The sequence below is a fragment of the Notolepis coatsorum genome (genome assembly GCF_963971535.1).
Source record: "Notolepis coatsorum genome assembly, chromosome: 2".
Taxonomy (NCBI): Eukaryota; Metazoa; Chordata; class Actinopteri; order Aulopiformes; family Paralepididae; genus Notolepis; species Notolepis coatsorum.
In genome coordinates, this window is record NC_140166.1 from 180,599,942 (window position 1) to 180,625,548 (window position 25,607).

Below are 25,607 nucleotides of genomic sequence, written 5' to 3' on the forward strand. Positions count from 1 at the left end.
AGGAAGAGGAGAATGAATACCAGAAGCCTCTAAGTGAACACTGCCTGCTCTGTGGCTGAGGTTGATACAGTAAGTCATTAGGACAGAAAACACTCGTTAAGTTCCATCACTAGCTCAATTACTCAGGAACGCAATGGGCTCAGTACACAACATCAAAGGGCCGCGGGAAAACGGGCCCAGACTCAAACCAAATACAGGGGAAGAAAGAAACTGTTTCGAAATATCTATATCATGCTAGATACAGTACATGTACAGTACATGGGGGAGACAGTGGCTCAGGAGGTAGATCGCTCGTCTGGTAATCTGAAGGTTCCCGGTTCGATTCCGGCTCCTCCCGGCAGCATGCTGAAGTGTCCTTGAGCGAGACACTTAACCCCTAACTGCTGCCGATGAGGAGGTTGGCACCTTGCATGGTTGCCTCTGCCATCGGCATGTGAGTGAATGGGTGAATGTGGGGCATACGTTGTGAAGCGCTTTGGATAAAAGCAGTCCAAATGCAGTCCATTTACATGTATGATGTATTTATGATGTATTTTATGTATTTATGATCATCTTTCTGAGGTACTTGAACCAAAAAGGTTACATAGTTCTTGTGTCCCATGACATGTGAGGACTGTGAAGACTATCCCAAACTCAATGTACTGTGATAACGTGAAGAATATGTGGGGAAATGAGGGAGTTTTTCCTTCATTCTTGACCTTCTGGTTTAGGTTTTGGTCTGACAGCGTGCGATGTGAAAGGTGTGCGTTGCTCGCCGGTGACTCACAGCCCGGCTTGTTGCAGGCGCCCAGCAAGTTGACCACGTTCAGGTGGTGGCCGATGTGGATGAGTATCTTCAGCTCCGACATCAAGGCTCTGTACTCACTAGATGTGGCGCCCTCTGGAACAGACAGAGATACATGTAGCGCTGCGTGCATTTGTGTGTGTGTGTGTGTGTGTGTGTGTGTGTGTGTGTGTGTGTGTGTGTGTGTGTGTGTGTGTGTGTGTGTGTGTGTGTGTGTGTGTGTGTGTGTGTGTGTGTGTGTGTGTGTGTGTGTGTGTGTGTGTGTGTGTGTGTGTGTGTGTGTGTGGCAGCTAAACCCAAAGCAGTAGGCTGAAGTGTCTAGAAACACGTGCTTTGTAACAGAACCAGGCTCTAAAGAAGAGTTGTAAAAAGAAGATGGACGCTGAGCCTCATCTGTTAAATTAGGCTTGTATGAAAAAATGTGTGGGCATTTCACATAGATTGATTATTGGATATTGGATTATTGGATATTGGTGTGTGTGTGTGAAAATGCACTTACCCTTAAGCATCTTGACTGCAACAGTGGTGCATGTGGTGGCCTTTTCTATGCCAAAGGCTGCTGCTTCCACCACTTGTCCAAATGCTCCTCGTCCCAGTGGGTCGCCTTTAAAACACAGCATATATAATGATGTAAACATTTATAATGGGTGTAAAGCTCTCGCTACATTCCTAGTAACCATTACTGATCACCAGTCTGACGTACTGGTGAGCAACACCGGCGCCCCCCAGGGAACTGTGCTGTCACCCTTCCTCTTCACCCTCTACACCTCAGACTTCTGCCGCAACTCCAGCGGGTGCCACCTGCAGAAGTTCTCAGACGACTCCTCCATCGTAAGCTACATCACCGACGATGATGAGGAGGAGTACAGAGCCCTGGTGGAGAGCTTCGTGGGGTGGAGCGACAGCAACCACCTCCAACTCAACACCAGTAAGACCAAGGAGCTGGTGGTGGACTTCCGGAGGGGCAAGAAGAGGCCCCCCCCGATTCCCATCTCCATCCGAGGGGTGGATGTGGAGATGGTGGACTCATACAAGTTCCTTGGGGTACACCTGAACAATAAACTGGACTGGTCGGACAACACAGAGGCCCTCTACAGGAAGGGACAGAGCAGGCTGTTCTTCCTGAGGAGACTCAGGTCCTTCAATGTGTGCAACAAACTGCTGCAGTCTTTTTACCAGTCTGTTGTGGCCAGCATCCTCTTCTATGCTGTGGCATGCTGGGGAGGCTACATCAACTCAAGGGACACCAACAAGCTCAACAAGCTGGTGAGGAAGGCTAGCTCCGTGGTGGGAGTCGAGCTACCTAGACTTGAGGTGATGGTAGAGAGGGGGATGATAAGGAAGCTGGATGCCATCATGGAGAACCCCTACCACCCCCTCTACGACGAGCTAGTCAAGATGAGAAGCTCGTTCAGCCACAGACTCATCCCCCCCCGACACTCAACTAACCGCCTCGGACAGTCCTTCATACCAGCGGCCATCAGGCTCCACAACAGTGGGCAGCGACTAGCAGCCTCCAGGCCCCACAACAGGGGGCAGCGACAGCGACTGCTACCAGACATTGACCTGGGACTTATAGGAACCCAAGGGGGACAAAGTAGACTACCCTGGTACTTTGATTAATGTATACTCAGTAGATAGTAAATTATTATAACACTACCTCTTGCATACTGCACCTCATGTGACACTGTGAATAATGTGAATATTCCTCAGCTAGTCAGATAGTAAATTATATTGACCATATTGATCAAATTGTTTACACTGCCTGTGTTGTCTTTTACTACCTGTATACTGTGTTGTTTTACTACCTGTACCCCTCCCCCCCTCCCCCCCATGCTGCTATGATGCCTGAATTTCCCCAAGGGGATCAATAAAGGAATATCTTATCTTATCTTATCTTATCTTATCATGTTTCATATATATATGGAGAGAGAGAGATAGAGAGAGAGAGGGAGAGAGAGAGAGAGGTAGGGAGAGAGAAAAAGGTAGAGAGAGAGTATGAGAGACCAACATATTTATGTATTTATCTCGTGTATGGAACTTCTGTTATGATGGTATACCAAGGAGACAATAACTATGGGGGAGAAGGGATGGCATGAGCCAGACTTGAACCACAGAACTCAACTGACCTGAAGGCAACATTGTGAGAGGGCACAGCACGCACTCCAGCCCCCCGAAACACCACATATTTAACCATTTCACTACCACACTACCAAAGGGTTAACCCTTTCACTGCGACAATATAGAATGTTAACCCTTTCAGGCGGTCAGGTGGCGTAGCGGAGATTGCGTTCGTCACCAACACCGGAGACGCTGGATTCGCCTGTTCGAATCCAGATCACAGCTCCGGCGTTGTCACCAGCTTGGCTGGCCGTTCACACTAATACAATTGGCTGTATTAGAGGGTGGGAAAGCTGGCGGGGTGGGTCCGGGTCGTTGTAAACAGCGACTCCTACAGTTCGGTCGGGGCGCCTGCTCAGCGCGGATAGGATCTAAGGGGGGTAGTGTGATCCTTCCACATGTTATACCCTCTCAGTGAGAGTCTGCGCTGCCAGGTGAAAAGAAGCGGTTGATTGGCTAGACGTGTGTCGGAGGAAGCACGTGATAGCCTCCACTCTCCCAGACCGACTGTGGGGGGTAAGTGCGCAGCGACCAGGAAGCGTGTACCACTTCCGCAACGCATTTGATTTCCGGGGTTGGCCTGATTGGCCGCGACGGCCACGTGACGCGCGTGGCACGCGCGCTACTGTTGGAGTTCACTTCGCCTTTCACATCGCTGCCGTTGGCGAAAGCAGGATGAGAGAGCGTAGATTTCGCTGTGTATCATTTAATCATTTATCATTTAACATTTGAAAGGCATACATTGTTGTCATACAGAAGTACAGAATACTTTTATCCAAAATGCTTCTTACTGTTACACTGTTAGAGACTGTGCTAGACAAATTAATGACTAATTCGGTCAGAAATAACGTAACTAATAACGTTAGTAAGCACTGCTTATATGCTTATTATGTCTGCGGGGTACAGTAAACGTTTCTCCCGGTACATTCTGAAGAGCACACCGCTGTATGTTGGAGAACCAGCGGTCTTCCGCTCCTCCTCACTCGAGTGAGAGCAAAGCCGTGCACAGCTCAGCCCTGTGTGAGACGCGAGCAGGAAGGAGGAGATGGGAGTCCTTCCAATCGGAATATGTTGTTTCTTTACACATATGTTGGATTATGAATATTATGTCTTTATAGCTACAAATGAATGACTAATTCGGTCAGAAAGCAGTAACACAACAGTTGCAATGTTGTGTTACTGCTTCTCGGCATAAGCCCCAATAAGACAGTCACCAGAGCTCAGCGATGCCGCTCGCGTGAGCATATTCTCCCCGCTGGTGATCGCAGCACGGAGGGTCGCGGACCAGCCTGGCAGCATAGCTATAAAGACATATTCATAATCCAACATATGTGTAAAGAAACAACATATTCCGATTGGAAGGACTCCCATCTCCTCCTTCCTGCTCGCGTCTCACACAGGGCTGAGCTGTGCACGGCTTTGCTCTCACTCGAGTGAGGATGAGCGGAAGACCGCTGGTTCTCCAACATACAGCGGTGTGCTCTTCAGAATGTACCGGGAGAAACGTTTACTGTACCCCGCAGACATAATAAGCATATAAGCAGTGCTTACTAACGTTATTAGTTACGTTAGTTACCGAATTAGTCATTCATTTGTCTAGCACAGTCTCTAACAGTGTAACAGTAAGAAGCATTTTGGATAAAAGTATTCTGTACTTCTGTATGACAACAAATCAACAATGTATGCCTTTCAAATGTTAAATGATTAAATGATACACAGCTAAATCTACGCTCTCTCATCCTGCTTTCGCCAACGGCAGCGATGTGAAAGGCGAAGTGAACTCCAGCAGTAGCGCGCTTGCCGCTGCGGCTGCCGCGGGGGCGTGCCACGCGCGTCACGTGGCCATCTCGGCCAATCAGGCCAACCCCGGAGATCAAATGCGTTGCGGAAGTGGTACACGCGACCAGGAAGGGGATTGGGAATTGGCATAACGACTAACATTGGGATGGGAGAAAATCGGAGGAAAAAGGAGGAAAAAAAAAAAAAAAAACACTGCCACACGAATTTTTTTAACCCTTTCACTACCACACTACAGAAGGTTAACCATTTCACTACCACACTACAGACGGTTAATGAATACAATGTCTGTATTCTGCTAACGTCTCACCTAGCTTCAGCCTGTCCCGAGGGAACTCCCACTTGTTGGCGTCATAAGTGAGCCTCTCACACTGCTCGTCCATTGGCATGTCCTCAGAGTCCAGGATGATGGACAGATAGCCTGTCTTTAGATCCCCACGGTTCGGCTGAGAGGGGGGGGGGGGGGGGGCAGAGAAAGGGCCAGGGGAAGAGTGAGGGACAGAGAGAGAGAGAGAATGTGTGAAAGAGAGGGGGAGCGACAGAAAGAGAGGAGAGGGAGACGGGCAGACAGACAGAAAGAGAAAGAGAGAGGAGACAGAGAGGGGGAACAGAGAGAGTGAGTGAGTATGAGAGACCAAAATGAGCTGATGCGTTAGGTCATTAACCTACTATTCATCTCCGTGGCAGTGGCCCCTATTCTGTACAGCGATCGTCTATAGTAGTGTTTGCTTGCATGAGACTGTACTGGTCCATCGTAATGGGGGCCAGGCCAGTGTTGTGTTGTGTACGTGACTTGTGGGAGCAGAAAGTGCTGAATACAAAGGGGGAGGGGCCAGGTCAGTCAGTTCTGATCAGTGTGTGTGTGTGTGTGTGTGTGTGTGTGTGTGTGTGTGTGTGTGTGTGTGTGTGTGTGTGTGTGTGTGTGTGTGTGTGTGTGTGTGTGTGTGTGTGTGTGTGTGTGTACCTTGTGTATGTGAAAATACACGAAAAATCAGGACAGGACCATTTCAAGACTCCAGACTCACCAAACCAGAGGGGGGTGTGTGTGTGTGTGTGTGTGTGTGCATGTGTGTGTGCATGTGTGTGTGTGTGTTTGTGTGCGTGTGTGTGTGCGTGTGTGTGTGTTTGTGTGTGCACACGTGTGATTGTTCTTAATTCATCATACTCTGTGGCTTAATGAAGCAGAAATTAAGGAAAGAGAGGTGTGGCACAGAGAGGAACGGATGAGGAAGTCCTTACCCTCTTTCTCCCACGGATGACGAAGACTATGAGCAGCCAGAAGAACATGGCAATGACCACCGAGCCAATAGGAACAATCAGCTCCACGTTGGTCTTCTCCTCTGCTCCTGTGGGATGAAAAGATACCAAAACATCATTCAGTTGACCTGGATTGTGATTGGAGGATCATGAAAAACGGGTGGGTTTGAGATGTGTCAATTCACACAACCCACTTTGGTCTTCCACGGCAAACAAGATTAAAGGGGAACCAGATGAACACCATATATGTGTGCAGTAAAGTTGTACATTCCCACTGGGGCCACCCATACAGTAAGGTCTATAACAAACTGCAGCGGATTCCGAGGGTTAAGTAAATTGTACACTACAATTGTATTGTATTGTGGTGTCTTATGTATTATTGTATTATTGTATTGTGTTTTGCTTGTTGTGTAAAAAAAGGAAAATAAAAAAAAGATTTGAGAAAAAAAAATGCCCTTTATTATTATTATTATTATTATTATTATTATTATTATTATTATTATTATTATTATTATTATTATTATTATTATTATTATTATTATTATTATTATTATAATAATTTTCTCCGAAGTCTCTTTGCAAATCCTTCAGCCGAGATGTTCTTCTGTGGTTTTCTGGGACAGTGAGCGACCAATGGAGGCAGCACTGAGCATTGCCGACTGAAGGATTTGAAAAGAGACTTTGGAGAGAAAAGGGGTAATTGTATACTGTATTTCAGCAGTGGCTTGTGTTTTTTTCACCCCACCAGCTTTTGTCAAGACTCTTTGAGCTTTATGTCGATCCCTTCAAAAACACAATGCGAAGTTGGAATAATTAGTTAGGACGAGTTTTGACTTGACAAAATCAGACAAAATCTCCCCTTCATTTCCTATGGAGCACCATATACATTAATGGCGTCACAAATGTTTAAAATTGAGTGGCGCTCCCCTTAAAAAATTATTACTCACCTGTATATTCTCCAGTTAACAACATAACACAGTCAGTCTGGAATGTGGAACACAGCATACTCTTTCTATGACGTATCTTGGCAGCGTTTGATACGGCGTCAGGACGATGACTTCAGGAAACGGTTGTTTCTGGCTTGTGTGTGTATATGTGCGTGTGTATATATATGTGTGTGTGTGTGTGTGTGTATATGTGCGTGTATATCTGTGCGTGTATATGTGTGCGTGTATATGTGTGCATGTATATGTGTGTGTGTTGTGTTTGTGTTGGAGGGTGATGTCTTTTGGAATGTGGCCTGTATTTTATCTAGTCATAACAAACGCTCAGGAGTCGGCGAGAGTGACCGCTGCCAAGATCAACTTGGAAAATGTCCGCCGTGGTGGTGTGTGAGTGAGTCCCCGGAGTCGCTCCCCTAACGATGCACGTGCCGTTTGTTTTCGGAAGTTAGAGTTTTGCCTACAAGGTTTGGGGCAGCGGTGGCCTGAAGGTTAGAGAAGCAGGCTCGTGATCAGAAGGTCGCCGGTTTGATCCCGCAAAGTGACAGGGAAAATCTGGGCAGGGAAGTGAATGGGTAACTGTCGCTAATACCAACCGCTGAAGTGCCCTTGAGCAAGGCACTTAACTCCCAACTGCTCCAGTGGAGTTGCTCAGTGGTCAACAGTGTCAGACTGTGGTTGTACTGGGCAGCTCCCAGGTGTGAATGTATGCAACTGTGTGAATGTGAGGCAGGGCATGGCAGAAAAAGAGCATCCGTGCTCAGAGAACCTACCCTGTTTTTAAGTTAATAAAAATGTTTTTAGTTTTTTTAAGATGATGCTGACAAGAAAGGGGTCTATTTTTCACTCTCACTCGCTCACTCCCCCTCTATTTACTCTCTCTCTCTCTCTGTTCTTGTATTCTTCCCCCATGTGAAGGGGACTCCTCGTTAGTGCCCCTCATTAGTGCCGCGTGCTGTACAGTACAATCTGTCTTTCCTTGTTATTATTTGCTGGCTGGCGCCTGAGAAATCCTAGGAACTGACTGGGTGACAGGACCGGTGGCGGGGGACAAGTCACGTAGGCCCTTCTCCTAGTTAGCACGTTTTGTTTGTTAGTCGCTGGGTCTCCGTGTTCTGTACAGAACATGGCGGGAAATTGGGGCGTCAGGGGCTGGAGCTGGGGCAGGGCTGGCCTCTCCCTTTGTCCCGCGGCCTACACATTGTTTCGTATTTAGAAACTCCCAGGAGGATGTGCGCGAACAGAGCCGGCTTCCTGCCCAGCGGAAGTCGAGTTATTATTACGCTTCATCTTTGATATCAAAAGTGTTTGTGGTCGCGATGTGAATCAGACACTGCGAGGCTATAAAGGTTATAAATACACCGTCCGTTCGGCGTGACACTCAGGAGGTTTTCATTGGCAAGTTTTCTCTTTGACGAAACACGTGACTATTTCTTACCATATCGGTAAACAGGAACCTCTGCAGAATTCGACACTGCGTCACTATGATCTGGTGTCCATTACGGGGGCAGTGACTGACCTTCAGTAGTTAGGAGGGCCTGTGAGGTGTCACAGCCGCGGCCGTTGCAGGCCGTACAGGTGTACAGACCGCTGTCCTCTTTCTTCACCCGCTGAATGGTCAGAGTCCGGTTCAGATGGCCCAGAATCACGCCTGAAAACCATCCATGTTGTGTTTTAGTAGCCAGTTGACGATGGAGACAAACAAGCAGTCAATGGAATGGCTGCCGCCAGCGAACAGCGTTCTCACCTGAGCCCTCCACCACCGTGCGGTTGTTCTTGGTCCACACCACGATCGGGCTGGGCGTTCCAGCAGCATCACAGAAGAGTACGGTTGTGGCGCTCACATTCACTTTCTGGTCGGTCATATTATTCACGATCCACGCAGGCACAAGAGCTAAAGAAATACAAGAAAATGACAACACAGGCATCAGGCGTCATTCCTCTGAAACATAAAGCAATACCTGGGAGAGATCGTTTCCATGACAGCAGACAAAGTGAATGAGATAATTGAGGAGTTGTTTTCTTTCTCCAGCAGGTGGTTCTACCTCTGAGAGAGAGGCGGCGTAGCAGGCAGGTCCTCTCCCCGGTCTTGAGGCTCCTCACCTGGCAGGCGTACAAGCCTTCGTCCTGACGGGACGCGTTGGGCAGGAGCAGCTCCAGGCTCATGTTGGCGCCCTGCAGGCCCATCAGCACGGCCTGGGACAAGGGCAGGGGGGGCAGAGACAAGGAGCGACAGGGCTGCGCCGTCGGGAGATGCTCCGAGTTGGAGACGTTGGTCAGACGGAACCAGGCCAGGTTCCCATAGATCAGCCTGTCCGCTTTACATTTGAGAACCACCTGGTCCTCCTCTAAGGGCTCCCGGGATGGTGACACACTCAACTCCAGGCCACCTAGGAGCAGATAGATGGAGATGCACAACACACGTAAAACACAAGAATCTTCCTCTCGCAATAATAATTAAAACTCCAACTATGTAGAACAAATATAGTATAGTGCTGCTTACGTGTCACATGGAAAAGGATGACACGTGAGTCCTCTCCTGCTTTGTTGGCAGCCAGGCATCTGTAGAGGGCATGGACCTCTGCTTTCTGAATCTTCAAGGAACTCACGGTTTTCTGTGGAAATGCATCAGACAGTCATTAAAAAACACGTTCCAGTGCTCTACATGCAGAGTAAGAAACTCTTCACTCCTAACATCATAAGTGATCTCGTAGGGGGCGGCTGGGTGGCGCAGTGGGCAAGGCGCTCACCACCAACGCAGGAGATACTGGTATCGAGCCCAGCTCTCTGCGTTGCTTCCGGCTTGGCCGGTCGTCGTACTAACACAATTGGCAGTGTTAGAGGGTGGGAAAGCCGGTGGGTGGGTCCTGGTTGTTGTAAACAGCGACTCTTACAGTTCGGTCGGGGCGCCTGCTCAGCGAGGAAAAGGATCTAAGGGGGGTAGTGTGATCCTTCCACACGTTACACCCTCTCAGTGAGAGTCCGCACTGCCAGGTGAAAAGAAGCGGTTGATTGGCTACACATATGTCGGAGGAAGTATGTGATAGCCTCCACTCTCCCAGACCAACTGTAGGGGGTAGGTGCGCAGCAACCAGGAAGGGGATTGGGAATTGGCATAACGACCAGTGATGGGAATAACGGCGTTATAAATAACGGCGTTAGTTTTTTCAGTAACGAGTAATCTTTTTTTTTTTTATCCACTTTTTCTCCCATTTTCTATTTTTCTCCCATCCCAATTTTCATATCGTCCAATTCAACCCTCCCCTGTCTTCGAACGTTGTTTCTTGCCTCCCACAAGCCGGCTGCAATGTGGACTAAGTCATACATAGCACAAGTCCCCTCCGATACTCGAGGTAACAGCCGTCGCATCTTTTCACCTGCGCGGCTCGATCTTTCAGCGTCGGGGGTCTGGGCTTTGGAGGGGCCCCGCCCCCGTCGCTTCTTGATTCTACTGCGCAGGCGCACCAACCGACCTGTAGGAGTCGCTGTCCACAACGCCCTATCCCCACCCTTCAGTTTCCCTCCCCGTAATACGGCCAATGTGTATTACTGTGGACGACCAGCTAAACTGAAAGCAATGTGGAGAGCGGGGCTCGAACAGGAGGCATCCTGTTCGAGCCCAGTCTCCAGCATTCGTTGCGAGCGCCTTGCCCACTGCGCCACGTAGCCGCCCCAGTAACGAGTAATCTTAATAACGCTGTTACCGTTACTGCCAAAAAATGCGGCGCGTTACTGTCTATGATTGAACACAAGCGAGCAGTCAACGTTCACTCTTGTGTTAGTTGTGTTGCAGCGCAGGGCACTGCAGTAGTGGAGGCTCTACTCTGCTGACATAGTTCAGAGAAGAGAGTCGATCCAGGCACTCAAAAAGATGTAAAATCCAGGAATCTGCTGACATAGTGTTGCACTTCCTGGTTTAATAGCAGAGTCTTCAGGTGCTCAGAGTCAGAGATATATATATCTGTATGTCATGCATGTCTTAAATGTCATGATTAGATTTGTTTAGATGATTAGATTAGATTCTTATATCTGTATGTTGTGTATGTCATAAATGTCATGAATTGAAAATGGGGAACCCTGATGTAAACAAGACGAAAGTCCTTCTCTGATCTGCATCCCCTTAACAATTGTGTGTATTGAGCTGTACTGTACTGTACCCATTCTGCAATCTGTTAATTAAAATGTTCAATCAATCAGTATATATTTGTTATTTATTTTTGGTATAGTGCTTAACAAGCATAATTTAATGTTGCCCAGTTGTGGCCTGTTGAGGGGCAATACATATCAAAAGTTCCAAAACATCTATTGTGTTTGTATTTGTATGATCCACTATAGAAACATAGTAATTATAATATCGACATACATGGCATTTGATTGGAGGCTAGTCTCACTTTGTCCCACAGCAACATTAAAATAGTTTAGATTTGTGTATGTTGTTTATGTAAAAAGGTTACTTGAAAGTAACGCAATAGTTACTTTCTGAAGTAACTAGTTACTTTTATAATTTGTAACTGAGTAAGTAATTTAGTTACTTTTTGGAAGAAGTAACTAGTAACTGTAACTAGTTACTTTTTAAAAGTAACTTGCCCAACACTGATAACGACTAACATTGGGATGGGAGAAAAACGGAGGAAAAATATCAAAAAAAGATAAGTGATCTCGTAGGTATTGGAATCTCATTGGTGTGTTGTCGGTTCCTGGTCTGAGATTGACCTGATGAAGATCCACATCAGGTCAAAATGTCTAGAAGGTATAGAGTTAGTGGTTAAGGTATAAGAAGTGTCCAGACGTTATTTTCTGCTATTGGTTGATTGTTTGAGATGGTGAGAACTAGGGCCCACATTTGAATATGAACAGGCTGAAATGAGGCACATTTTTATGAAATGAACGATACAATTTACATATTATTACTGCATCGAAGCAGGCGTAAAATGCTTAGTAACAAATCCATTGTTTGATGTATTTTCTATCATGGGTTGTACCAAAAGGAAAAAGATCATCAGGCATTGGGCTGTGCTTTGTAACACCCATTTATTGGCTTGCATTGCAGGCAAATTTTTCTAAAATCACGAAAAAGGGACAAAAATCAGTGATGTGTTTTCAGTCTTATCAATACTGTTTTTTTTTTTATATTTTACTGGCAGTTTGGAATTTTTATTGAAATTTGAATATTGAAATTAATTCTGACAGCCCTAGTGAGAACAGTGCAAGGTATGTTACGGATCAGCTAGCCTATCTTAAAACTCCGGGAGAGGTGTTTTTGGCCAAGAGCTAGGCTAACTGATCCATATCCACATCCATCCATTTGTGCTAAACTAGGCTAGCTTGCAGACGGATAGCTTTCTACTGAACACACAGAGAAGAAATTGGTATCTATCTCCTTGTCTGACTCTGTAGAAGACGGTAAGCGCATTTCCCATAATGTTGCCGTGTTCCTTTAAGGGGGTTGTGTTGCTGTGTTCTTTTAAGGTTGTTGTGTTGCTTTAAGGTGGTTGTGTCGCTGTCAAGAGGAAAGTATACCTTTTGCAGGTGATCAGTATCACTGGTAATTGGATCAATAGGGTTCTGGCCGGTGCTGTTGCTGATGTCCTTCCATTTATCACAGTCCTCTAGACTGAACCCAGTCGTCCTCAACCTGGACCTGGAGACAAAAAGAGAAATAGAGTCAAACTGAAACTCAAGGTACTGTATCAATGTACAATAGCTACCACAGTACTCTGATGTAAGCACAGTACAGCAGAATCATACCATCTCTTCTCTCTCAACACACACATGTGCTCATATCGCACCCTAGAAAATGCAATACAACTGACAAAGAGATTGCTTTGATTTGATATTGGAATCATATGTTTTTTTAATCCATATTTCTGTTAATATGATTGACATCACATAGCTATAAGGGTGCCATAGTTTGTTAAATAGAGGAGGTTGCATTTGTTGGAGTGCTGCCCCTTTAAGAGGAGCGTTGCCTCTTGTGTAGTTCTGAAACAGCTGTGTGTGTGTGTGTGCAGGGGCGTAGCTGGGGGGGGGGTAGCTTAGGATGATTCCAATGGCCCAGCACTGGGGTGTATGATTGATGCTCTCATTGATACTATGTTTGTTTCTGAAGTGTGTGTGTGTGTGTGTGTGTGTGTGTGTGTGTGTGTGTGTGTGTGTGTGTGTGTGTGTGTGTGTGTGTGTGTGTGTGTGTGTGTGTGTGTGTGTGATATATATAGAGAGAGGGGGGGCTTTGGTAGACTATTGTATTGGTCCATTCATTGAAGATGAACGCAATGCGACATCCTTTACTAGGCTCATCCACCAACAGTGCAGGTGCTGAACTGCCGATTCGAATGTATAGGTAAAAACCATATTATGCGTTTTCATCAATAAAAAAATTGCCAAAAGAAAATTCCGCTCGCGCGCTTACGCTCGCTCGCATTCACTGGGGGCCTACAAATACATTCTTTCATGGGGCCCAGAATCTGGAGCTACAGCCCTGTGTGTGTGTGTGTGTGTGTGTGTGTGTGTGTGTGTGTGTGTGTGTGTGTGTGTGTGTGTGTGTGTGTGTGTGTACTAGCTCTTTGTCCTGTTTAATTGTAATGTCATGCTATGATGTAGGTATTATGTCTGTGTGTCTGTGTGTGTACTAGTAGTGTTAACTTATGTTGCAAGGTCACAATGTAGGTTTTTTGTGAACCCCAGGAAGAATAGCTATTGCAATGCTGTAGGTAATTGGGGATCCTAATAAACTAAACACACACACATACACACTCGCATAAACACAAATACATAAACACAGACACACATGCATGCACACACACACACACTGTTATTGAACCAGCTTTATTTAAAACTCAAAGAAATACACTACTGTAATGTTGATCTGTATATCATCACACCAAACAAATGAGAGAACGGGAAACTGCGTGAAGGGGGAAAAAAGAGAGATGGGATAATTAATGACGGCAGGAAGCCGCGCAGGCAGAGAAGAAGCCTCGTCAGGAAGAAGGCCTTTTGGATAGAGAGCACAGCAGGAACAACAGGAAGGGTAGAGGAAGCACTCCTATGTGCCGACTGAAGATAAGGCCACAGCGATGGTCTGGTCTGGCCCCCTTTCTATCAACAGCCTTCAAGTCACCGCATACCTGAGGTGGTCATTGCGTAATCAATGCTGCCAAGTGACACACCGTGTACCCGGGAGTCCGTACGCAGTCACCAAGTGACACACCGTGTACCCGAGAGTCCGTACGGCGTACGCAGTCACCAAGTGACACACCGTGTACCCGAGAGTCCGTACGCAGTTACCAAGTGACACACCGTGTACCGAGAGTCCGTACGCAGTCACCAAGTGACACACCGTGTACCCGAGAGTCCGTACGCAGTCACCAAGTGACACACCGTGTACCGAGAGTCCGTACGCAGTCACCAAGTGACACACCGTGTACCCGAGAGTCCGTACGCAGTCACCAAGTGACACACCGTGTACCGAGAGTCCGTACGCAGTCACCAAGTGACACACCGTGTACCCGAGAGTCCGTACGCAGTTACCAAGTGACACACCGTGTACCGAGAGTCCGTACGCAGTCACCAAGTGACACACCGTGTACCGAGAGTCCGTACGCAGTCACCAAGTGACACACCGTGTACCCGAGAGTCCGTACGCAGTTACCAAGTGACACACCAAGTGACACACCATGTACCCGGGAGTCCGTACGCAGTCACCAAGTGACACACCGTGTACCCGAGAGTCCGTACGCAGTTACCAAGTGACACACCAAGTGACACACAGTGTACCCGGGAGTCTGTAGCAGTCACGCAGCTCCCGACCGATTCAGCGCCACTGCTAATCACACCACTCAACGACGGACGAGGGAACAATGGAGACAGACGGTACAATTTCATGGACAGCTGATGCAAAGCACTTTGCTGATAGTAATAAGTAGCAGTGTATATTTGATGTTGATTCGATTTGATTGTACATATTGAGAGCCGTTCCGTGAGCTACTAATCATTTTAACTTTGGAATATTCGTGTGTTTTTTAGGAATTGGTTTTAGAATGTTCAAAGTACATTAAAAAATTTCAAAGGTTTTGCAAAGATGAAAATTGTAAACAGCTTGTACAGCTTCAAAGTCCAGTAGAATTCCTATTTAGCTGTCACGTGGAATCAGGCCTTGTATCAATGGATCCATCGTTACATTTAATTCACAGAATAATCCTGACCACCTGCGGTGCCCCACTCACAGTCCACCATTCTACCAAAAGAGCACGGAAAGATGCTCCACCAGCTACCATCTGCCTCTGAGCAATAGCATGTTACTTTTAATACATAGGAAAGACATGATGATGGTGATATTATTATTATTATTATTATTATTATTATTATTATTATTATTATTATTATTATTATTATTATTATTATTATTATTATTATTATTATTATTATTATTATTATTCTCCTCAGCAATGAGATCATGTATATGAAATATAAATGAGTTTGCACAGATTATGCCACATTAACCCATTTAATGTTATGTTATGATGATATTTCCATAACCTAGGAATGTTCGAATCAATACTAAGTGAGCTATTCTCTCCTAAAGCCAGACACCAGAGAAGTAAGATTCAAACGTGTGATGTCATCAGATATAATGAGCCTGGGGCTGCTCCATTGACAATGAATGGGAGACTCATTTAGTCGACCCACATTGAGCTTTATTCTATAGTAGTGTTCTCAGTTCTGAAACTCCGCTCTTAACGAGAGCTGCAGATGTATTACTGGGTGCCTGAAGCCCACTAACACCAACGACCTGTACATCCTGGCAGGTATCGCCCCTCCAGACATCAGAAGAGCGGTAGCCAGCAGGACAGAGCGGTGCAGGCAAGCCACAGATGAGAGGCACCCCCTACATGGCCATGTACCTGCCCCTAGTCGATTAAAATTACAGAGATGTTTCCTGACCAGCACTGCTCCACTGGAGACAACATCATCCGAAGCCCTCCTTAAAATGTGGAAGGAAAAGCTGTCCAACCACCCACACAGCTCGACTATGCTCATCCCCCCTGCCGAAGCCCTCCCACCAGGAGATAACAACTGGGCAAAATGGAAGTGCCTGAACGGACTCCGCTCAGGTGTTGGCCGTTCCAAGGAAGCCCTAAGCAGATCGGGTTATCTTAGTGGCCCAACCACATGCAACTGTGGCACAGAACCCTGTGAATTCTTAAATTGGGCTTAGTTCCCTTTTAGTATCGGAAAAACCTAGGCATCTTAACCAGGATTCTCATAATCCGAATACGAGTGTACCCGGGTTACTGTAGTCAGGTTATAACTGTGAAGTTTACATGCGTCAATCAAATATCAGGTTGCTTGAGTAGCCGGGTTAAGAATGGAATTCCTGTGCATGTACAGTATAATGTAACCAGTGCTACAACATCGTCACAGGTTGGACATTTAACATACAAAGAAAAGCTCGGTCTCCATAATATCTGATATATATTTTTTCTTGTTTCTTTTCTAAAAATGCACATTGTGTAGAACATGAATCACATCCGCTGATCTGCATCAGGTCACAGGTCGCCCTCATTGTCTCCGCTTGTGTTTTCATCAACATCACGAACACCGCTGCTCCTCCCCTACGTCAACAACCTGTTGACAATGAGCATCTGAGGAACCCTGCCTGCATACACTGGGAGGGTTCACACACACACACACACACACACACACACACACACACACACACACACACACACACACACACACACACACACACACACACACACACACACACACACACACACACACACACACACACACACACACACACACACACACACACACACACACACACACACACACACACACACACACACACACACACACACACACACACACACACACACACACACACACACACACACACACACACACACACACACACACACACACACACACACACACACACACACACACACACACACACACACACACACACACACACACACACACACACACACACACACACACACACACACACACACACACACACACACACACACACACACACACACACACACACACACACACACGTGCAGAAACTCACACACAGACACACACATGCGCAAAGTTGAACAAGCTCCTCAGAAATACTGCCCAATAAAGTGTGTCCTTTTGATTTGGCTAAGTCAGGCACACTGTTTGATGCTCACAGGGTTCGCACAAGGTCCTTGAAGTGCTTAAAGTGCTTGATTTAAAAAAAAAATTGAATTCCTTGAAAACAGCCAATTTTTTAACAAGGTGCTTAAAAAGTATTTTAAATTCAAATCAACCATTCGCATTGAATGTTTTGTTCATCCATGATAAAATTGTTCTGAATCAAGACATTTTTTTTTTCTGTTTTTAATCAAATCTGACGAGTCGATGTCTCGCGCACTCCAACTGCTTTTCCTCATTTCTTCGCGTGTGATGCTCTAGCTTGCTCTAGCTGGCAAGCAGGCTTAAGAAGAAGAAGATGCTTAAAAAAAACAGCATTTAAAAGTGAATTGTATCCTTCGAGTGACATCCTTGAAAATGAAAAATAGTGCTTGGAAAAGTACTTAAAAGTCCTTGAACGTCACTTTGCAATGTCTGTGGGAACCCTGTGCTCATGATGTCCAGGCAGTATTTCAGAAAAACAACACAAATTAAAGTCCAGGGGCAGATTGCCACCGCAAGCCAGTAACAACATCGCGCTCTCCAGACTCCACGACGAGGTAAATAGAATACAAGCGGCGAACGTTAACGCCGCCATTTTAGTGCTGGGTGATTTCAATAGCGCCAATCTGAGAAAGGTATTACCTGACTTCTATCAGCATGTGACTTGCAACACCAGAGGCGGTAACATCCTAGATCACTGTTACACGCAATTTAAAGGTGGCTACAAGGCTCATTCTGATAGTGGCTTTGGTAAATCAGATCACGCGTCCATTTTCCTTTCACCAAAGTACAAACAGAGAATCAAAAGCACTCCCGTAGTCTCGCGAGAGGTGCAGAAATGGGATTTGACGTCAGAGGAGACACTCCAGGCTGCGTTTGACTGCACAGACTGGAACGTGTTCCGCGACACAGATAACATTAATGTCTACACGGAGACAGTGCTGGACTATGTTTGTACTTTGGTGGAAGAAACAATCCCCACTACCAAAATGAGAGTTTACCCAAATCAAAAACCCTGGGTAGACAAATCCGTCCGTGAAGCTCTGAGAGAGCGCACCAAAGCATACAACGACGGCCTAGTGGCAGGCAACATGAATGACCACAAGGTGGCGCGATACAACGTAAGGAGGACAGTGACAGAGGCCAAACGGCGCTACAGGGATAAAATTGAACTCCAGTTTGAACAAGCTGACTCTAGAGCTATGTGGCAGGGGCTCAAAACGATGACAGACTACAAAGGCGCCTCCCTCAAACTGAACAGTGACATCTCCTTAGCAAATGACCTCAATACCTTCTATGCGAGGTTTGATGCTGGTAATAACAACACCAGCCCACAAGCCACGGCAATGGGGGGGGGGGGGGGGGTCTGCTGCTGATGGAGACTCAGTGTTCAGGGTAACAGAGCACGAGGTGAGGCGGACCTTTAAAAAAGTGAATATCAGGAAGGCAGCAGGTCCGGACGGCATCCCCGGCCGCGTCCTAAAAGTCTGTGCCGACCAACTAGCCCCGGTATTCACTGACATATTTAACCTGTCCTTAGAACAGGCTGTCATCCCCACCTGCCTGAAGAAGTCCACTATTATCCCTGTACCCAAAAAATCCAAGCCTGCTTGCCTCAACGACTACCGCCCTGTAGCTCTCACCTCCATAGCCATGAAGTGCTTTGAGAAGCTAGTAAAGGGCTACATCTGCTCCTCCCTCCCCATCAACATGGACCCCCTGCAATTTGCATACCGCCCCAACAGGTCCACGGAGGACGCCATAGCCCATGTGCTGCACACAGCAGCATCACACCTGGACAAGAGGCAGGGGAACTATGTGAGAATGCTATTCATCGACTACAGCTCGGCATTCAATACCATAGTCCCCTCCATACTCATAGCCAAGCTCAGGGACCTGGGCTTGAACTATGACCTCTGCCAGTGGGTCTTGGACTTCCTGACTGGCAGACCCCAGGTGGTGAGAGCAGGCAACTGCACCTCCTCATCCATCACCCTCAACATAGGGGCCCCCCAGGGCTGTGTTCTGAGTCCCCTCCTCTACTCCCTGTACACACACGACTGTGTGGCTCAGCGGAGTAGCAATACAATCATCAAATTTGCTGACGACACAGTGGTGGTGGGCCTGATCTCTGCCAACGACGAGAGGGCCTACCTGGAAGAGGTCAAGGTCCTGGCGGGATGGTGCCAGGAAAACAGCCTCTCCCTGAACGTCAGCTAAACAAAGGAGATGATAGTGGACTTCAGGAGGTCGGGGGTCAAGGACTACAGCCCCCTCAGCATCGACGGGGCACCGGTTGAGAGAGTCAACAGCTTTAAGTACCTCGGAGCCTACATATCCGAGGACTTGACATGGACCACACACATTGACAGTGTTGTGAAGAAGGCACGACAACGCCTCTACTTCCTCAGGCGCCTAAGGAAGTTCCAAGTCAGTCAGAAGATCCTTAAGAACTTCTACTCATGTACAATAGAGAGCATCTTGACTGGCAACATCACCTCCTGGTTTGGGAATAGCACTGCACAAGACCGAAGCAGACTACAAAGAGTGACACGTTCAGCCGAACGCACAATTGGAGGGGGGCTCCCCACCCTCCAGAACATTTACAACAAGCGTTGCATGGGCAAGGCTAAGAGAATCATTAAAGACTCCAGTCACCCGAACAACTGCCTCTTTGAACTGCTGCGGTCAGGCAAGCGATACCGGAGTCTCAAGGCGAGCACAGAAAGACTCAGAAGAAGCTTCTATCCCCAGGCCATCAGACTGCTAAACGAACAATGAACACTACACAACAACAACCACCAAACGCACATAGCACACACATCCACACGCACACACCCACTTTAAACAGACACACTGTAGCACCCACTCCACACACTTTATAGCACACACCCACTTTAAACAAACACACTGTAGCACCCACTCCCCACACTTTATATTTATTGATGAAGGATTGCACTACAACTCATACACCTTACTGTAAATTGTACCTAAACTGTACCTCATCCCATTTCTGCTTTGCACTATATAGTACTGTACATTAGTACACTGCATAGTATTGTATATTATATGGTAACTCAGAACATTGTACATATGTCTATACCGAACACTGTGACCTCGTTTTCTTCTTCTAAATTACATGCTATACTATGTTATTTGATACTATCTTGTCTAGCACAGTCTCTGGAGCGTAACAGTAAGAAGCATTTTGTATGAAAGTATTCTGTACTTCTGTATGACAACTATTAAAGAAACTTGAAACTTGAGATTGTATCACAGGAAGAACAGCTCTGTGAGGTGTTCTGTTATATATTTAGGATGTCTCTGGAGCAAAGGAGGGTTCCTAGGTTATGGAAGGAGTCCACTGTTGTCCCAGTGGCTAAAAGCAGAGCCCCTAAGGTGCCAAATGACCTCAGACCAGTGGCATTGATGATCATTAATTTGAAAGGCCTATAAAGAAGGAAATGTTGTAAATGGCGGGGGAGGCTCTGGACCCCATGCAGTTTGCCTACAGAGCAAGGATCAGGGTGGAAGACAGCTCAATCACATCACTGAACTTCCTGTATAAACACCTAGAGGGTCCCAGCACACATGCCAGACTTTTGTTTGGGGATTTTTCATCTGCATTCAATGCTATCCAGCCACATGTTTTAGCCATAATTGTTCTACATTATCTACACCAATGACTGTAGAAGCCAGCATGAAGACAGGCACATCCTGAAATTCGCTGATGATACAGTTATCATAAGCCTGCTCCATACAGACAAATCTGTGCATGGGCCAGTGGTAGATGAGTTTGTCAAATGATGTGATGAGGTCCTCCTCCAACTAAATATAACAAAGACCAAGAATGTGGCCATTGACTTCAGAAGGAACTTCAACTTTGTAGAACAGTATAGATATCTTGGAACGGTCATTGTCAATATCATACCTTATCATTTAATTGAGCTGTAATAACACAACACAAGGATTCAATGTCCCAGATGACATCATTGGTGGCACTGGCCATATTCAAACAAATTTACTCGAACTACTACTCAAACTAAATGAATGTGTGCAAAACGGTTTAGTAGTTGGGTTTTGTTTTGGAAGTTTAAATCAGCATTGTTTCTTTTGGTGAAGTGCCCGTAATTTATTGAATCTGGTATTTTTCTATGATTGCTTGGTAATCTGAACATTAAAAAACACTTGGGCTCTATTATGAAGGTGGCTGGTAAGGTGATAGGTGTCCCACAAACTCTCCGGTTGTCTATCTTTGACCAGCAAGTTCTCAGCAAGGCCAGGTATATATATTGTATAGATAGACCACAGTATAGATCACCCCCTTCACTCTGGGTATGAGAAATCGTAGATGTAGTGTTCCCTGGTTTAACCACAATAGGAATAAACTCTTTCATTCCCTGTGCAATAACTCTGCTCAATCTGCAATGTAATCTAGCACTTTAAATATTGCTTTGTATTGTGTTGTTGTGTTCTGTAGTATTGTATGTCTGGGATAGTTTTTTTTGTACTTGTGTTGTTTTTAGTCAAGTCAAGTTTCCCACTGAACTCAACTGAGCTGAACTCAACTCAACTCAACTCAACTCAACTCAACTCAACTCAACTGCTGCCTTTCATGGTGGCACGCACTCATGGTTCTATTCTGGGTAAAAGATTAATCCAAGGAGATGAAGCAAAAGTCCTTGCTAGCAGCATTGCACACACACGCATAAACACACATGCATGAACACACACGCATAAATAAACACACACGCATGAAGATACACGCATAAACACACATGCATGAACACACATAAACACACACATAAACACACAAGCATGAACAAACACGCAGGTTCAACTTACTGGAAGGCATCTGGACAGTCGTCTTTGGACATCCACTGCCACCGGATGCGTGTTGGGGTGGGGATCCCACGAGCGGTGCACCTGAGGGTGGGGCTGCTACCGTACATGTAGACATCAGTGTCCACAGCCAACTCCTTCTCGATGATGTGTGGAGGCACTGCAGGAGGCAACATCAAGAGTTATTACACTGGGTTCATGACCATGTGGACAATACAACTGAACTGTGTTTTAACTGAGATTAACTCTGGGATCACTGGATGCTATTGACAGAGATTTTGGAACATATTGTTCAATAGTGTCACTTAATTAAGATAAGATATTAAAAAATCTATTATATTCAAATATGAGTGATATATAGATATACACATAATGGATATACAGATCTCTACAGATAGAGGATTGAGAAGGACCGAGATATATAGGACATACAGTACATACATATACAGGACATACCATTGACCAACAGCAGAAAGGAGCGTCTCACGTCTTCTCTAGTGATCTTATTGGTCAGTACAACCGTGTAATTCCCAGCATCCTTTTCAGTGACGCCAAAGATTGTGAGGTTGTACTTTCCCGGTCTCATTCTGTACTCGTGCTCCTTCCGAATGAGCTGGCCATTCTTATACCTGAACAGATATATCACAATCTGTTACATGTAGGGAATAACATTTAGTTTAAAGATAATGTTAACAATTGAGCATACTGTATGTGTACATTATTGACATAGGCCTACCATCTGACAGTGGGCTCTGGGTAAGCTGAGTACTTGATGGGGATCAGGTATCTGGACGCCTGTTCAGCCACATTCTCCTCCAGAACCCTCGGCCCCTGCTCCCTCATCTCAATGAAGGGCTTTTCTGAGAACATCACAGTAGCACATAGAAACCATCAGCTATGTTCATCTCCATTAAGCCAGTTGACCCTATACAATCTGTATCTCAAACATTAATATATGAATGGCTCACATTGAATGAATGAATGAATGAAAACTTTATTTAACAGATTGCAGAATGGGTACAATACAGTACGGCTCAATACACACAATTTTTAAGGGCATGCAGACCAGAGAAAGACGTTTGTCTTGTTTACATCAGGGTCCCCCGTTTTCAATTCATAGTGACATTTATGACATACACAACATACATGACATTTATGGCATAGGGACATACATGACATACAGGTATTTAGTACATTCATTTAGTTTATTTTTTATCTTGTGCAAATCAGATTGCATTGGAGTTTAATGACGAACCACTGTACAAATACAATGAAAAACAGCTTTTTGTACGCTATGGGGTAGCATGGAGTAAAACAGCAGTCAGATGAGGAGAGACTGGATTAAAAGTACATTTTTTACTAAACCCTATCCCCGAAACACAGTGTCTGGGACACTGGATTTAACGCGATAATTAAAACCTTTCATTTTAATCTTTTCAAATTTGCGATGCACATTTATGACCCCTAGAAGAAGAAGTCTCTTGATTTTGGTAACCCCATCACCTTTCCTCTAGCGCCACCATCAGGCCAAACATTCAATACTCAAATGAGTGTCTCTAATTTCCACCAAACTTGACAAATATATTTGCCTTACCATAACAAGGAGGCCTGTGAAGTTCTGAGTCATCTGGCCGCATATTGGCAGAATTCTCACAAAACTAAAAACGCCAACTACTTTTTAATGCTTTTACGAGCAAGTTTTTATGTTTTTTATGCATTTGTGACCTACACAACTCTGTGGACATTTCTCCCTCCATTGCACCATGCTGGCTATACTATTACACAGAGAAATGGCTAACCAGTAATGTGCTTTCCTATGCAGGAGACCAAATCTAAATCCAGTTGTCAGATATGCACCTACCATAGACCTTCAGATATGCACCTACCATAGACCTTCAGATATGCACCTACCATAGACCTTCAGATATGCCGAGGTGCTTTTGGCCATCAGTCCACTGGAGGCAGAACAGGTATATTCCCCAGTGTGGTTGACTGTCACGTTCTCCACGACAAGTGTGTTGGAAAGTTCCTGAGAGCTCCACAACTTCTTCTTGTGAGATGTCGTGTGGGATGCTGCTGAGCCGTTCACTGAAGTCTGATAGAGAGGACAGATGTGAGGAACACACCGCGTCATTTTCTCCACCGTAAAAAACAGCAGCCATTCATTGGTAGTCATTCGGAGCTATGAGAACTTTGAAGGTGAAACAGAGTAGCCCTGTCTGAAGCCTAGTCAGGCTAATATCTCCCTTGGTCGGACGGGATTCCCCTTTGCCTGACTGGTAGGTTTCCTAAGCGGGGAACCAGGGTTGGAATCCAGGTGGATTATAAAGGGACAGAATCAACAGTATAATAGAACAGAACAATACATCTGGTCAATTTTGAACTTTGACCTGTAGAAAGTAATTGCGATCCTCTCTACGTCGCCCCCATACCTCAAATGGATCCGTCATCAGCTCTATTTTCAATCTTTCAAAATGTTCTTATGTACTCCAGTTGCTATTGCATGTACTTATTTGTGTTTCATTACACGTATATATGTACATACATACCAAATGTTTCTCCTGTTTTATAGTAACACTATCACCGACATCCAAGACATCCCCCCTTGAACGGCCCTTCTAAGGTTTCTCCCCTCCACATTGCCTGTGGTGCTTTTTTCCTATTGCTAGGTTTTTAGTGAGTTTTTCCTTACCTTCGCGTGTCTGGGAGTGTTGCATTTATTTTACATTTTATTTTGGATTTCATGGTGTTTTTGTTTTGTTCTTGATTTATTGTGATGTTTATTCTTGACTTGTTTAAAGAAGACATGTCCGGCCCATCGGGACATTAAAGTATGTTGTCGGGCCTTACAAATAAATTTGATTTGATTTGATTTGATTTTAAGAATTCCTGAAAGCAGGAAGTGGAGATTCTATGTGAGAGTGGGAGGAAATGAGAAATGGTATCTCTGGTATTGCTGTCTTGAATAATATAGACTATCGTGTTGTAGTTCTTAAAACATCATAGTCTTGGTCTCGTCTCGGTCTCCGACATTTGTTTTGGTCTAGTCTTGGTCACGGACAGGGGGTCTCGAATTTCAAAAATGTCCTATTGCTTTTTAAAAAATTATATTATATTATATTTATGTATGTATGACGATCAAAAAATCGAAAAAACACAATTTCCTCTCTCTCCCTCTCTCTCTCTCTCTCTCTCTCTCTCTCTCTGAAACACAGAGTGACGTTGACACTGACCAGGCCCAGTCCAGAATGTGTCCATTCAAATTCGATGCCAACATTGAGCTCGGTGGTGGCGGTGCAGTTGAGCACCAGCCTCTCCCCCACAGACAGCCTCACTTGCGGGGGGGTCAGGGTGAGGTCATGGATCTTGTATCCTGCGGAAAAGGGAGGGGAGAGACAGTCATGAGCAGGCAGGCTATTGTTCTCTTGAGAATACAGCCTCACTCCCTCCCTCCCTCGCTCACTCCCTCCCTCCCTCCCTCCCTCACTCACTCACTCACTCACTCACTCACTCACTCACTCCTCCCTCCCTCCCTCCCTCCCTCCCTCACTCACTCCATCACTCACTCCCTCACTCCTTCACTCACTCCTTCACTAATCACACACACACACACACACACACACACACACACACACACACACACACACACACACACACACACACACACACACACACACACACACACACACACA

General features: G+C 45.7%; 1 protein-coding gene across 2 annotated transcripts in view; it reads right to left on the reverse strand.

Annotated features, from left to right (window-relative positions):
- The window catches only part of kdr (kinase insert domain receptor (a type III receptor tyrosine kinase)), a 49,238-nt gene that overhangs the window by 19,786 nt on the left and 3,845 nt on the right, over nt 1-25,607 (reverse strand). For both annotated transcript variants that reach the window (XM_084307425.1, XM_084307424.1), the window contains exons 6-19: nt 25,149-25,288; nt 23,827-24,010; nt 22,652-22,775; nt 22,372-22,544; nt 21,919-22,075; nt 12,421-12,541; nt 9,404-9,515; nt 8,946-9,290; nt 8,648-8,794; nt 8,420-8,551; nt 5,942-6,048; nt 5,013-5,148; nt 1,284-1,388; nt 767-880 (exon numbers count right to left, since the gene is read on the reverse strand). In XM_084307425.1, the coding sequence (XP_084163551.1) occupies nt 767-880; nt 1,284-1,388; nt 5,013-5,148; nt 5,942-6,048; nt 8,420-8,551; nt 8,648-8,794; nt 8,946-9,290; nt 9,404-9,515; nt 12,421-12,541; nt 21,919-22,075; nt 22,372-22,544; nt 22,652-22,775; nt 23,827-24,010; nt 25,149-25,288 (2,097 nt within the window). The remainder of the gene's footprint in view (nt 1-766; nt 881-1,283; nt 1,389-5,012; nt 5,149-5,941; nt 6,049-8,419; nt 8,552-8,647; nt 8,795-8,945; nt 9,291-9,403; nt 9,516-12,420; nt 12,542-21,918; nt 22,076-22,371; nt 22,545-22,651; nt 22,776-23,826; nt 24,011-25,148; nt 25,289-25,607) is intronic.